At 34.7% G+C, this 16,476-nt stretch overlaps 1 protein-coding gene across 1 annotated transcript; it reads left to right on the top strand.

Moving 5' to 3' along the window:
- Positions 1-1,216: 1,216 nt before the first annotated feature.
- Positions 1,217-14,362, top strand: LOC123665606 (glucose-6-phosphate isomerase). Its single transcript, XM_045599887.1, has 12 exons — positions 1,217-1,434; positions 2,426-2,565; positions 3,173-3,341; positions 3,619-3,727; positions 4,745-4,909; positions 8,378-8,490; positions 9,149-9,275; positions 9,740-9,834; positions 10,406-10,564; positions 11,578-11,710; positions 12,118-12,259; positions 13,740-14,362. Exons 1-12 carry the CDS (start codon positions 1,217-1,219, stop codon positions 13,928-13,930), a joined length of 1,761 nt encoding a protein of 586 aa, XP_045455843.1. The 3' UTR covers positions 13,931-14,362.
- Positions 14,363-16,476: the final 2,114 nt, after the last annotated feature.

Raw genomic sequence — 16,476 nt, 5'->3', positions numbered from 1 at the left:
GCGAGGCATTAACGTTAACGGTGAATTCATCTCTCACCTTCGTTTCGCCGAAGATATTGTCATCTTTGCGGAGACGTTGGATGAATTAGGCCCGATGCTGGCCGGCCTAAACGAGTCTTCCCAGCGTGTCGGTCTCTGTATGAACTTGGACAAAACGAAAGTTATGTTTAACAAACAAGTCATACCGAGACCGGTATTGGTCGATGGTACTCTTCTCGAAGTTTTTCAAGATTATGTTTACCTAGGTTATACCATCCAAATAGGCCGCAACAACTACGAGAAGGAGGCCGATAGGAGGATTTGGTTGGGCTGGGCAGCGTTTGGCAGGCTTCGTCGAGTCTTCACTTCGAAGATTCCGCTTGAAGACAAAAGTCTTCGAGCAATGCGTCCTGCCTGTGTTAACACACGGAGCCGAGACGTGGAAACTGACGAAGAGACTCAAGAAGAGAGAGAAGGTCCACAAGTATAAAGACGCTCAACATGTCTGGCGCGAACTTGGGGAAGCCTATGTCCAGATATAGACTAAAATAATCTAAAGTGACTAACTGACTGACCAAAAAAGTTCTCGGCACGGTCATATTAACGCACCTCCGCAGTGTGTGTTTCTGTTACAAGACTACTGTACTATTTTGAACGGTAACAGGTAGATATTTTCTTTTATTTTCATAAAATAGTTTTAACTAAAATAAGGTACAATTTCTATTGGATTTTAAAGCTTATTAAGGAGTCGACTGTATTACGACAATTCTGGAGTATGTCGGATTCGGTCTACGACGAATTTGGAACAAACGATTTCAAATAGTTTAGTTCAGGCCCTTGTTTATATTTTGCCCCAAGGTCCTTGGTTACCTAGCTACGGAACTGAGAGTACCTTAACCGAAGAGCATGTATGAAGGTAATAATGAAAATCGATAAAGCGAAACAAGTATGTAAGGATCGCAGCAAGTGGAACGAAGTGGTCTCTGCCTACTCCTACGTGAAAGAGGTGTAATTATATGTATGTATGTATGTAATACTTATTTGAAAAATATTATTTCATCAATATCACGTGTGATGAAGAAAACAAAGGAGATTGTTGATTAATAGTATAACTTGACTTAAATTACTACTTACTAATTACTAGCTATTTGAAATAGTATTTTTTTTTGTATTTTTTTCAATAACAAGTTGACTGAAAGGACAAACGAAACGCGAATAACCTTCATACGTCATTGGGATGTCAGTTCGACATTACTTATCAACCTTGTTGATAGGGCAGTTTCGGCATTCTTATACACCGCGTACTCGAAAACTTTATTTGAAAATGGAGCCTAAAGTGAATTTGAAACAAGACCCGGCTTATAAAAAACTACAAGAATTCTACGATGTGAATGGTGGAAAAATTAATATTCCACAACTATTTCAACAAGATCCGGAGAGGTTTAATAAGTTCAGGTTTGTGCGATATTATTTAAAAATAATAATAACAAAAAAAAAAAACTTTTTAAGACAATATTTACTTCACAAATAGATTTGGGTTTAATTTTTCATTTTCATATCACTTGCGTACTAAATAAAAATCTTTAAGGTCAACCGAAACAAATGAATGTCATCTATTAAAAATTAATGTAAAACTTTCGAAAGTTTAATAAATATTGTAATGAGATTAATATTACTCTTTTTTTTCATAATATTAAATTGTAAAAAAATATAATTAGTTAATATAAAAAAAAATTGATTAGTAAAAAAAATATTTATTAAAATACAAATAAGTATAAGTACTTTAATGTTCACTCTAACAAATTAGATTTTATTTAGTAATATTAAGAACATTACAGTCATTTCATGAGTAAAATATCTTAAACTCACATGCTTATCAAATTATAGTTGTGATTTAATCTAAATTATGCATGTAACATTAATATTTTCAATGTTTCTCTCATTTTCTCTATTTGTCACAAGGTTGCAGCCCTGATTAATAATATTTAATAATAGTAAAATAATGCTAACACACAAATAAAAATGTAAAAATATAAATATGTTAATTAAAACAAAATATATAAGATACAGACTAATATATTATTAGACTTATATGGAATATGATGGCGCCTGCTCCACCATATGCAATTAGCAAGGAATTTATAAACAACAGGTGTACCTATCATGCCACCTAGCACTTAGTTCGATACTTATCTACCCTCATTGACCCCGTTACTCAAGTCATTCTGACCTGTATAAAAAGACCAAAGCAACCACGCCTGAGGCAATCTAGGATCTGGCTTGGCACTGTGCACTTGTTGTATTCTACTAGTAGCTTAACCTAGACACTTTGGATAATCTATTTGAGCAAATGAATTCATTTTTCCATATTATATTATCATATAAAAAAATTATCAGTCAGTATGACTGACTGATAATAAAAATGTAATAATTTTTTTATTTCTAGTTTACGCATCCCCACACCAAATGATGGTGACATCCTTCTGGATTACTCTAAGAACAGGGTAGATGCTGCTGCCTTGTCATTACTGTTGGAGCTGGCCAAGAGTCGTGGAGTGGAACAGGCTCGAGATGCAATGTTTTCTGGTGAATAGATTTATCCTATTAAGTTATACTACACATAACAAACACTAGAGTTGAATAAAAAAAAATAGGTATAACAAAAACACTTGGTCATGAGTTCTTGAAGTTGGCAATTTAGTTTTAGGTAACATTGCTTGTATGAATTTAAAACGAAATGTTTCTTTGTTGGCCTTTTTTTTATACTATTGAGGTGGCAAACAAGCATACAGCTCATAGCAAGCAGTACCCGAATTATATATACGCCCGCAACAACAGAAGCATCGTAAGTGAGTCTAGTAATTTAGCTGTGATCTTCTGTAAGGTTTAGGTATGTCCTAGTAGAAAATGTCCTCCTCAAAAATTTAAAACGACTTTTGAATTTTTGTTGTGCCTATCTCAATGAAAACCAAAAAATAAGAGTTAACCAAGGTGAGGCTTTAGATTAAAAACCGTTGAATAATCTAAGCTCAAAATTGACCGTTTTACGGCATAATTTCGATACAAAAAAAAACCTTAACCTTACTAACTTCAAAATGACGGTTCTTAATCTAAAGCCTAGCCGTTAACCAAAAATATAAATTGAGGAAAAAAAAGGATTATTGACAAGTTAATTTTTCAATATAAATTTTAGGTCAAAAGATCAACTTCACTGAGGATCGTGCAGTACTACACATAGCACTTCGTAATAGAAAGAATAGACCTATCTTAGTCAACGGCAAGGATGTTACTCCTGATGTCAATGCTGTACTCGCTCATATGAAGGAATTTTCAGAACAAGTTATCAGTGGCAAGTGGAAGGGGTAAGCTTCTTATTAAATTAATAAATCAGTCCGTCAAGTCCTCCTGCAGGACAAAGGCATGATTTTTCTATATAAAGGTTCGAGACTGCATCCACCACTATTCCACTAAGGGTTAAAGATAATCTGGCTAATTTTGAGAAAATACCTGTAACAAACTATAGAATATTATCGAACTGATAATGCAAAAATAATGGCGTACAGTGCTTATAGTAGCGTGGACGACTTCGCCAATGTCAAGTAGAAATAGATGAATACATTAATAATTATGTATTTATAGGTACACAGGCAAAGCAATAACAGATGTTATCAACATCGGTATCGGGGGCTCAGATCTCGGACCACTCATGGTCACCGAGGCGCTCAAACCCTACGCTAATCATCTAAAGGTATGAAGAAACGTGCATATTGTATAGCCTATATCTTACCACTAAAATAATTTTTCAATTCAAATCTCCCGAGTTAAAGTCCTCTCGTTTTAAATAAACATAATTTTCCATCTGTATAATTTTTGGTATAGATAAAGAAAAATCCACCCATTGGCTACACTTACTAGTCGTGACATTAGTCTACCAATTGTTCTAACAACAAATCGACTGACATATCGAGCATTTAATCTGTAAACTTGTAAAACGATTAGTTGAGCAACGGATCATGCAACTTATCGATTAATTAGATTATTATACCAATTAGTCTAGTAATAGTATTAATAATTTTTACCTGTTATAAATATTGTTATCTGAATAATAACTCAAATAATACGAAGTTTTCTAAGTTTCAAATATAATATAGACTTCATTCAGAAGAATTTTTTTCAGAAATTTTGTTTCCATTAAAAAATAAACCATAAACATTTGCTGTAAAATGTTATAAGTATAATTGTGTTTGAAGCAAACGAAAAGAAAACCGACTTCAATTATATCGACAAGTAATACAACGGAGGTGAAGAAAAAATAGTCAAGTAAATACGCATTATCAAAGATTACTCCAAAAATTTAATCAGATCTCGATGAAATTTAAATGTGACCACATGATAAACATCGGCTTTCGATTAAATTAAAAATCAACAAAATCGGTACATCCAGTAAAAAGTTATGCGGATTTTCGAGTGTTTTCCTCGATTTCTCTGGGATCCCATCATCAGATCCTGGTTTCCTTATTATGGTACCACACCACGGATATCTCCTTTCCAACAAAAAAAAAAGAATTATCAAAATCGGTTCATAAACGACGAAATTATCCCCGAACATACATATATTATATACGATCGAATTGAGTAACCTCCTCCTTTTTTGAAGTCGGTTAAAAATACCATATAACAAAATTATTCCGCCACACACGATAAAAGTATGGCAACCCAACAATAGTTAAACCACAAGACAAATCTAGTCATTAATATATTCTAGGTACATTTCGTATCCAACATCGACGGAACCCATCTAGCTGAAGTCCTGAAGAAATTGAACCCTGAGACAGCTCTCTTCATCATAGCGTCCAAAACATTTACAACGCAAGAGACTATCACCAACGCAACTTCAGCCAAGAACTGGTTCTTGGATGTCGCTAAAGACGTAAGTTTTATTTACTTTTTTTATATCAATTTGAAATGACGTCTTATTAGTTCAATAAAATAATAATAATAATAATAAATAAATGATATTACTTTTATAAAACTATAATAATAATGAATAAATTAAACCAATTTTATCGACGGGGGCTTAACACTTACGAAAAGTATGAACGGGCGAGGCGAACGAAAGTTGAGAGGAAAAAAGTTTGACTTCAATTGTGTGGTCTAAAGCACACTCGTTTTATTTAACTAAGGAAAATTCTGTTAAATTTAGTTATCTTTATTTTTACTCCAGCAGAGAATGTGTCCTGTTTAAGTACTATGTAATATATTAATGAGCTTACATGTTTTTCTTAGTTGTATTGTACGGAGATGGGGCCTAGCGGGGCATTAAAAGTACAGCAAACAAACTGACTTCCATCTTCACAAACTTGCGCATTTACCTATAATATTATTAACATATGCATACATTTTCCAAAAGATTTATTTTTAATAAGGTAAGGCACAGCATAAACCTTACTTTCAAAACTAAACAACGCTGATCTCAAGTAGGCTGTGTGGCTACGGCACTAAAGAATTTAGCCACCCCCTCTCTTCCCGTGGGTGTCGTAAGAGGCGACTAAGGGATAAAAAGGTTCCACAACCACCTTCGAACTTAAGAAGCCGACCGATGGCGGGATAACCATCCAACTGCTGGCTTTGAAATACACAGGCCGAAGACGGGCAGCAGCGTCTTCGGTGCGACAAAGCCAGTACTGCGGTCACCAACCCGCCTGCCCAGCGTGGTGACTATGGGCAAAACACATGAGTTCACGTTATTTTTGGCGTAAACTTGTGAAGGCCTATGTCCAGCAGTGGACTGTATAGGCTGTAATGATGACCGATGGCGAGATAACCATCCAACTGCTGGTTTTGAAATACACAGGCTGAAGATGAGCTGCAGCGTCTTCGGTGCGACAAAGCCAACCCTGCGGCTACCAACCCGCCTACCCAGCGTGGTGACTATGGGTAACACACATGAGTTCACGCAATTTTTGGCGCGAACTTGTGGAGGCCTATGTCCAGCAGTGGATTGCGATAGGCTCAAGTGATGATCTCAAGTAGTGTTGTGTTCTTGTGGCGAGTAAAGGACCGTCTCCACGAGCGAAAGAATCGCGATGAGTTCGCGCTCCTATCGTCGGGTAATCACGAACGAGCGATTATTCCGCCAGCGTACCGTCACGACTCGTGGCGGAATCACAGCGTGTCCGCGACGTCTCGTAACGGACCTCGACGATGCGTTGTTTATTCATTGAAAGAGATACTCGGGCAACTGAACATCGTAAATGGCAGGTCTCTCTCTCACTTCTAGTATAAACTTTTCAACGTCAAACGTTGTCCTTGAATTGTTTTGTCGGTACCATAGATAAAGTAAAAAAAATAGATAACGCACCTAGAACAGAAAAGTGAAGCCACTTTTTTAAAGATGTGTGAGTGAGTGAAGTGTTGACACTTTTTAAAAAAAGTCCCTAAAATTTTTATTAAACAATTAATTTAATGTAGGTAAAATGGGTATGTGGAAATAAAAACCTGTTTATAGTTTTAAATATATTTACTCCTTTTTTCGATTCACATTGTTACGTAAATCTATTGTAGCCGTGTTTTGATTTATTTAATTATATAAATCTGTGTCAATGAAAACTTGCGTTTTTAAGTAATTGACGATTACTCTGAGGGGCAAGTTCCTGCTTTAAAGACGTCTAACTCTTTGCTGTAATAAATTGATTTTATTTTTACATTTTTTTTACCAAAGATTGTGTATTAAAGATTGAATCTTGGTTAACGACTGATTTAGACTCATCCGGTAGGTCCTAGAACAAAAAATATAACATTAAAATACGTAGTAGTAAGTAGCAGTATGTACTTGATGGTACTCTGCGAAGTCCACGTTTTGTACTGTACATGTCAGCTTTATCAAAATGGTTTGAACAAACCAACTAGATGAGGATGGCTGTCGTTGTAGTTCATTTCGGCTCAGTCGTAAAGCAGCTACCCATTCATCTCCCATTAAAATATTCGTTGGAAACCTAAAACCATGATATTTAGTAGTAAAATATGAGTAGTTAATTCACAAATTTAAACAGAAACAAACGAGTTAAAAATTCATATTTAACTTGACTTCAATTTAGGAAAAACATAAAAATCACACGATAAAAAAAAAAAACAATAATGTTGTCCACTTTCTACTTAATTATTTTTCTATGATTGCCTACAATTTACTTACCCGCATTTTGGGCTAATGGAAATAAAAATTACTGGTAACACTCCCTCGGTACGTCATTTCGGGACATCGAAATTATAAGTTCCGAATAACCTCAATATTATTTTGGAATAACAAGAAATATAAAGTTTTGTATGTACTTACGTGTGAAACGATATTTCTTCAGACTATTTATTCACTTTGGTATTGTTTTTGCACCATTTAATTACATAAGAACGGCATTTTGAAGGCAAAGTTACTGTACGAGGCCCCGTGAGATACTAACGAAAATGAGCGTAGTTTGATGCATATGTGTGCGTGAGCGCGTGTGTTTACTTGAAGGAGCCGAGTTTTGTGGCTTCAGTAACAACAAAGGCCGTGCATTATCTACTTTTTTTTTTACTTGATCTATGGTCGGTACGTAAAGTTCTTGCTTGGCGAGTGACAACAGTTGGTCGACAGCAGTGGCGACATCGCCGCACGTACTCTCGCTCGTGGAGACGGCTAAAGTGAAGGGTATATAAATACTCGTTATTTAAATGTCATAGTCGGTCACTGTGACTGTCATAGATAATAATCCGTGACTGTGATTATCTGTGCCGGTGACTTAGTATCTATTGGCATTTTCATCACGAGTATTGAAAATATTAGTCCTTTCATTTTGTTTGAGACAAAAGTTATATTTTTAATATATGAATATACAGCGTCATCTGGTTTAAGTTCCTATACGGAAAGCTAGTTTTTAAAAAATATCTCCATCTCGCTCGTGCTTATACGTGTACACTAAGAGTAGGTGAGATAAACGTAGTATTTTTATGATACCAATATTGAGTAGTCGAGAACTTTGTATTTTGTAATGGGTATTTGTCACTGATGTTTTAAAATCACAGCTCTGTTACAACTAGTACGTATTACCATGTACCTCTTACGACACAACTGTAATAGAGCTCCTGGGGGGGATCGGTGTGGGATCGGCAATGGATTGTCTATAGGTTAAGGTGACCGGTTACCACCAGGCGGACCATATTCTTGATTGCATATAAGTATTTGTTAGTCAATTAATCATTTAATTTATTAGTAACACGCCGTATAGTACCAATATTTTACGTAGTAAAAATGGCATGGACAACTAAGAGCCCGTGGATGCTTGTATATATATATATATATATATATATATATATATAATTTGAAAAAAATAAAAAAATTGGTAAAGAGATATTCTTGTTTCAGCCGTCCTCAGTATCAAAGCACTTCGTAGCGCTGTCTACAAACGGGGAAAAGGTTTCCGCATTCGGTATCGACCCCAAGAACATGTTTGGTTTCTGGGACTGGGTGGGAGGCAGGTGGGAAACAAAACTATAGCTACTTACTATTGATAATATATTTATTATAATAGTAATGATGCTTGACTGATTTGACAATGGAGGATGTGGCTTAAATATTAACCGCTCCGGTGTAGCGGTGCGAGTAGTCGCCTAAAACACCGACGGTATGCGGGTTCGAATCCCGCTCGGGATGGACATTTGTATTTGTACAGATATTCCTTGCCTGTCCTCGTGGGCTCTCAGTCAGCAGGTTAAGCCGTCGGTCCCGGTTGTTATCATAAATACCTGATAGCGATCGTTACTCATAAAAGGAACATATATAGCTCCAATCCTTCTCCTACGTGGAGATCGAAACCTATGCCCAGCAGTGGAACGATACAAGCTGAATTCATAAAATCAATGTGACACTAAGTAAAAGTACAATTCGGTAACACATTTATATTAGGACTGATATAATAAAAAATAATAATTAATTTAGTGTCTTATTAGCCATCACACTGTGATTACAATTTAGCGAATTTGTAAACAAAAGATCTAAATTTATAAATTTTTAACTAATTGATTATTGTACCCCATCTTCTGATAAAATTTATCTTACGTACAAGGGACTGATAGCTTTTATAAGAAGGGTAAAACAGACACTTAGAGCTATTTAATAAACTCTTTTATGTTTTAGATACTCGCTCTGGTCTGCTATCGGTCTATCCATCTCTCTGTACGTCGGCTTTGAGAACTTCGAGAAGCTTCTAGAAGGAGCTAGCTTCATGGATAATCACTTTACAACGGCACCGTTGGAGAAAAATGTATGGTGATATTTAAATAATTATATTTTATTTCAAAACAATGCAAAAATAATCGTTTTATGAATATAGGAACCGGGTTTTAGAATGCTATTAGATTTTTTTTGTGTGGTAACATTTTGTATGAAATCAATATTCAAATTTTAAGTTGTTTGTTTAGTTACTTACTTAGTAGCGTACTGTAAAATGGGTAAAATTTAAATAATTATAATCTCCTGAATATCTCCAATTTTCTTGCAACTTTCATAATTTTTTAAGTCAGTTAGACCTACATACATAGTATAAAAATTCTTAAAAAAATGATTTTTGAAGTCATGGCGTGACCAAGGGACAGGAATTTATTTATATGTAGATATATGATATAGATTATTTGTAATATTTTTGAGCCTCAAGGTCTAGTGTTGCTACCACATATAACCTGTGTTGCCATATATATTTAGATTAATAATAAAATAATATTATCGTAGGCGCCAGTTATCTTAGCGCTGTTAGGAGTGTGGTACAGCAACTTCTACGGAGCGGAGACGCACGCCCTCCTCCCCTACGACCAGTACTTGCACAGGTAACGTTTATTTACTAGTAAATACTCTTTAATGTTCGACATACACACTCCTCAAAGACATGTAACTAACAATAATAATATGACCATAATGCTGTGTGGCTACGGCATTATAGAATATAGCCACCCCTGTCATCACGTGGGTGTCGTAAGAGGCGACTAAGGGATAGCACAGTTCCACTACCACCTTGGAACTTATAAAGCCGACTGATGGTGAGATAACCATTCAACTGCTGGCTTTGAAATCCACAGACCGAAAGCGGGCAGCAGCGTCTTCGGTGCGACAAAGCCAGCCCTGCGGTCACCAACCCGCCTGCCCAGCGTGGTGACTATGGGCACCACACATGAGTTCATGCCATTTTTTGCGCGAAATGTGGAGGCCTTGTGTGTTACACACACTACCATGTATTTGACACACACACGCATATATGCTCTAATGTTTATTATTATAGAAGTCTAGTCTTTGACAACAGAACCTTAATAATGTTCATACTTATAATTTAAATTAATTATGGTCGAATTTCGTCCACTGGGTGCCCACTAGTTATTATAATTAGTTATATCTTTCTATTAGATTCGCAGCGTACTTCCAACAAGGCGACATGGAGAGCAACGGTAAATACGTCACACGTGGGGGGGATGAGGTGCAGTACAGCACGGGCCCCATCGTGTGGGGGGAGCCGGGGACCAACGGGCAACACGCCTTCTACCAGCTGATACACCAGGGGACCAGGTACTTATGGAAATATTTTGAGCGGTAATGTATTCTATCTCACTCTCTGCCATACGTTTATGTGCTTGTTTCATTACCGTGATGCATTTTTTGTTTCATCGTTAATTTTAAATTAAGATGTTTATTTTCATTACTTAAATAGTTTAAAATGGAAAAATTACCATGCTTTTCGATATTTCGACATTATCTATGATTGTCTTGTTCACGAGACTGGAAGAGAATAATAAAACGAATTAGAGAAAAAACGAAACGAGATCGATAATTTCACTTTAAATTTTTTTTCTTCATCTTCTCCTTCTCCTCATCCTCCTTCTTCTTCTTCTTAACAAATAATCTATTTACCTATTACCATATTGTACCATATTTGTTGTTAATAGCATAATAGCTAAAAAGCAAAACCGTCTTGTTGGTTTTGATTTTAGAGTTTTATTTTAATTAATGTTACGTGTTAGGGTTCGAAGGATTTGGAGAGAAAGACCTGCTGACTCTTTTCAAGACTTTATTTACTAGCACTAGGTCCAACACAAAACACTAGGTTCAAACACTAAGCACTAACGATGTCCTCAGTCGTAGCCAATGTCGTAGGTTTCGCTGGTATCACTATTGATCACTAGTTTTCACTCTGAAAGTCGCCTCGAAGATCGCTCAAACTGAACTGTATTCGCTCGCCTACCTGCGGCTATTTATATCGGCCGACACGAGGCCCAGACCGTTCTGGAAAGTTCGCGCATGTACCCGGTTTTCGAGACTATACTTCTATATAGTTCCACAGTAGTTCCTCTAACTCCATCTAGTATTGAGTAGAGAGTTTCATGCTATCGCTGTCTTTGTGTGGTTTCAATGGTTGCCGCTAGATGGCGCTAGTTTCTTTGTGTGTTCGTAACATTAATTATAAATTTATCTCCTCAATAGATCTATCTAATTAACCTTTTTAAGAAAATTAATATATAACTAAAAAGTTGTGACACGACTGAGACACACATTAAATATATTTTTTTGTTAATAACTTTCAGATTGATTCCCTGTGACTTCGTCGCACCAGCACAGACCCACAACCCCATATCCGGAGGCGTACACCATAAGATCCTACTCGCCAACTTCCTGGCACAGACCGAGGCTCTCATGAAAGGCAAAACTGCAGAAGAAGTTCGTTTATTTTCAAACTACCAACTAAAGTCTATGATAAAAAAATTTGACTACCTTCGAACTGTTTGCGAATTTATTCGAGTTACTAATATGTTTATTATACATATCGATACACACACACACACACATATATATATATATATAGTTTCATCAACTATATATATATACCAGAGCTCCTGGGGAGGGGGGGATTGGGGGTAGGCGCAGGCCTCTACGCTTCTTTGCCGTCCTAGTTGTATAAAGAAATGGTGGATAACTTAATGCTAGTGTTTTAGGTAACAGCCATCTAATATAGACACATTTTTTGTGATAAATGTGCATAAAAATAATGCTTATGTAAAATAAATATACACATGTATAGTAAACTACACATTAACAATATTCGATTTAATATATTGTTATTATAGGCCAAAGCAGAGTTAGAAAAGTCTGGTATGACACCAGAAGCGATCGCTAAGATCCTGCCCCACAAGGTGTTCAAGGGCAACCGACCGACCAACTCTATCGTTGTCAAGAAAGTAACGCCGTTCACTCTTGGGGCACTTATCGGTAAGACATTTTTGTTTTTAACCGACTTCAAAAAAGGAGGAGGTAACTGAGGTAGAGTACAGTAGGAAATGTGCTGCAGTATTCTGGAGTGAATCGATTCGGGAAGTTCCTCTTCGACCTTACATAATATCACAGTAAGTAATATTGCTGGCCATAATAATATGTGTATGTGTATATATATAAATTTCGGGTTACGATGTATGTGGGCGATAAACTCCGAAAATACTGAACCAATTTTTATCCAATTTTGTAAGCATCTGTAATTTGGTCCAACTTGGGAGATAGGGTAGTTTTTATCTCAATTGGACCTGGTAGGTGGCGCTGCTATCAGAATATAAGCAATCAAAATTGGTAGCTGTTTACAAAGTCGCCGGGTCCGCTAGTATATGTATATATGTTTTATGTGCTCGCGGACTTTGTCCTTTGTGAAACGATTTTGATGATTCATTCTTTGTTGGAAAAGAGATATCCCAAGGGAGTTACCGTGATAAGGAAAGCAGGATCTGATGATGGCATGCCAAAGAAATCGAGGGGAACCTTTGAAAATTGTAGTGGCGACTAGTGCGTTTGTTATTTTTTTGGTCTAACTTTGTATTTGTATATTTTCGATGTAATTTTATTGAGGTCGGTTTTTTTTTCGTTTGCTAGCAAACACAATTATTATTCTACTTTTATTTTCATGTATTGTGTAGTATTTTTAATGTATTAAATCGTGATATCAAAGTTTAATTCCAAATGGACGATGAATTTATGCAGTTGTCTCAGCGACCGGATATTGCGTCACAGGTCACGTGAGACGATTGTTTATTTATAATTCAGCATGCACATTTTATTTTAGGATTTCAAAATCATGTTTATGATTAAATAAAAAATGCTTAGAATAGATCTTTAATTGGCGATTATCAATGTGTGAATGTGGTTTTAGGGAAGTTCTTCGAAGAGATCCGCTCGAATACATTGTTGAATGATAGTTTTGCTAATTTAACACAAAAAATTATACACAAATTGTAATGATTTTTAAAAGTGATAATTTATTGCTTTTATATTTAACGCAAATAATATATAATAAATTTTTAATTAAATTAATTAAGGTTAGTTAATTTAATTTTAATTTTTTATTCATTATTATTATTATTTTATTATATTTAACGCATGGTTAGACACGATGCTGTGTCGGCGGTTTATTGTTACACGCTTATCATGACTTGGTATGGTATGGTATGGTATGGTATGGTTAACACGGGCCGGTTTCCGCAACTCGACGACTTTGCGCCTATTTGCGTTTATTATGTCTTATTATATTACGAATGAATTTAGTGAGATGCCATATAAACGAGAAGCTATTCAATTTGTGTGTGTGGGTGTAATTATATAGAAAAAAAAAATTTAACTTTAAAAACGTAATTTAAGATATTTAGTTTTTTTACATACTTTATATGTATTTACTGTACCAAAAATGACATGAAAAATATTTTTTTAGCTATGTACGAGCACAAGATCTTCACCCAGGGTGTGATCTGGGACATCAACTCATTCGATCAGTGGGGAGTTGAGCTCGGCAAGCAACTCGCTAAGGCCATAGAGCCGGAACTACAAGACTCCAAGCCCGTGGCCTCTCACGATGCCTCCACGAACGGTCTCATCAATTTCTTGAAACAAAATTTTGCTTAGAATAATTTTTATTTAATTAATTTCTAACTCTGAATTTTGACTAATAAAAAGCAATAATTTTTGGATTTTATTAGAACTTTTTTAAATGCTTATTTATATAACTTATTCGAAAAAAAAAAGTAATTTGTAGAGAATACGTTTAGTATTGTACATTTAATATATGTCCTGTACAATAAAATGTAATTATGAGAATAAAATTTATAAAAGAAAATGCACGAAATCACACCACTATATAAATGGTACAATTATTATTGATGCGATGTTAAAAATAATATATATTTTATATTATATATGTACTGGTTTTTGTGAATGCGATCTGTTTAGTATTGATCTATATTGTCTATTACTTGTATTTAATACTTAAGTATGTAACATTTATTTATATATGTTTATGAATAGACTGTGCAATGTAAAATAAATTAATATAAAATTCTTGTTTAATTTTTTTTTCAACAGTAGGTATATCACCATTTTCTTAACCAAAATATTGATTGATCAATAAATGATACGTTAAAAATCAATATTTATTACTTGTTTAACGTTTCTTGTAAACATTGTGTTCTTAAAAAAAACAACTGACTTCCATTTATATTAACAAGTTTAAAATTAGAGCACAATCGACGAAGTCATAATCAATCAAATACGTATTATTAGGGATAATTCAGACAACTCGTCAGATCTCGATCAAATTTGAATGGGCACCATGCGCGACACGGACCAGCTTTCGAATGTAAAAATAATCATCAAAATCGTTATACCTACTACGAAAAGGTTATGAAGAAAATAATAGTTGACTTGTGAACTACCTCCTTTTTTTTGAAGTCGGTTTTTTTTATAGATACATAACTAGGTCGGCAAACAAGCGTACGGCTCACCTGATAGCAAATGATTACCGTAACTTATAGAAGCCTGCAACACCAGAAGCATCGCAAGCATGATGCCGACCATACCCTCCATCCCCCCAGGAGCTCTGGTCACCTTACCAACAGGAACGCAAAACTGCCTGAAAACAGTATTATTTGGCTGTGATCTTCTATAAGCTCGAGGTACTTCCCCGGTCGGGCTGCCTCATATTTTGAGCAGGATATTTCCCCAGCCCTTCTCAGTTAGAAGTGAATTTACCTCGGTTCGGTTAATAATATATCATTTTGTTTCATAGACATACATCTCAGAAACGTTCGCAATGATAAGGCTATAAGTATTATAAACAAAGTACAAAATAAAACTCATCAATATAGAAATTATCAGTCATTTATTTTAACAATTTAATGGCATATAAAAAAGCTTATACAGTAAACTTAATAGTATTTCAATATTCGAGCGCTAATATTAAGTATTCGAGTCAGCGGAAATTTAGAAACAAATACACAAAATACAGTTCCTACAATTATGATGTAATTACCATCCTTTTTTCATATTATATTATTGCAAAAAAAAAAATGAGTATATTTAAGTTTCATCAGCGCCTGCACTTTTATAATCTTAATATATATAAATCTCGTGTCACAATGTTTGTCCGCGATGAACTCTTAAACTACTTAACCGATTTTAATCAAATTTGCACACCGTGTGCAGTTTGATCCAACTTGAAAGATAGGGTATATTTTGTTTTGATATATGTAATTATTATATTTAAGAAATTATAAATATAAAAAGAATTACAAAGCGTTCCATAGATTAGCGATTAATAATAATGTTAAAATTTTTCAATATCATTAATAACTTTTCTTAATTTTTAAATAAAAAATCATTATGTATGGAGAATGGAACCAATTTATTTTAAGTGAGAAACTAAAAGTTAACCTGTTAGCGGCAATTTAAAAAATCGATCAGAATGGCGCCAATTTACGAAAGTTACGAATGCCAGATAGTCGTGTATGTAATTGATAAGATAAATACAAGATATATAATTGATAGATAATAATATATCAATTATAATAAGAAACTGAAATTATCGTGAAGGAAAATATTTTTTTTTTTCAATCAATAGGGAAAAATAAATTGTTTACAAGTTTTTTTCAATTTATGTTATATAATCGATCTTTTCATAATTATTTTATTCTTAATTTATATAATACAATACAAGCGACCTCTGTCCGTCCATATTATTTTACACGATAAGTAATCACCAATATGATATACTAAAACCTTCGAAACACGTGGCATCTTATGATATAAGTATTGTTCCGATCGATTCAGTAGTTTTCGCATAACCGAACAAATAGATCTCATTTAAAACTAGCCACAAATTTACTACATTTCGATAACTCTCAAAACATGGCCCTGGTCTTTCATATGTCGATACATTACTTTAATGGTAAGATAAATCAAGGTTATTAAAATTCGCATGATTTTTGTGAAATTTAACAAGAAAGAATGAGCAACTTGTTTAGCCGCGTAATCAACATGTACACCTATTTTATACAAATCACTAAAATTGGAGTATCAGTTTGTAATATTAAAATAACCGCTTTTTACTAGCATATATACATACATACCCTCAAAATAACATTTTTTACAATTTTCGTCTGTCTATTTGTTCCGGT

The sequence above is a fragment of the Melitaea cinxia genome, chromosome 24 (assembly GCF_905220565.1).
Source record: "Melitaea cinxia chromosome 24, ilMelCinx1.1, whole genome shotgun sequence".
Taxonomy (NCBI): Eukaryota; Metazoa; Arthropoda; class Insecta; order Lepidoptera; family Nymphalidae; genus Melitaea; species Melitaea cinxia.
The sequence above is the reverse complement of the archived record's forward strand: the minus strand, read 5'-3'. Positions and strand labels throughout refer to the sequence as shown.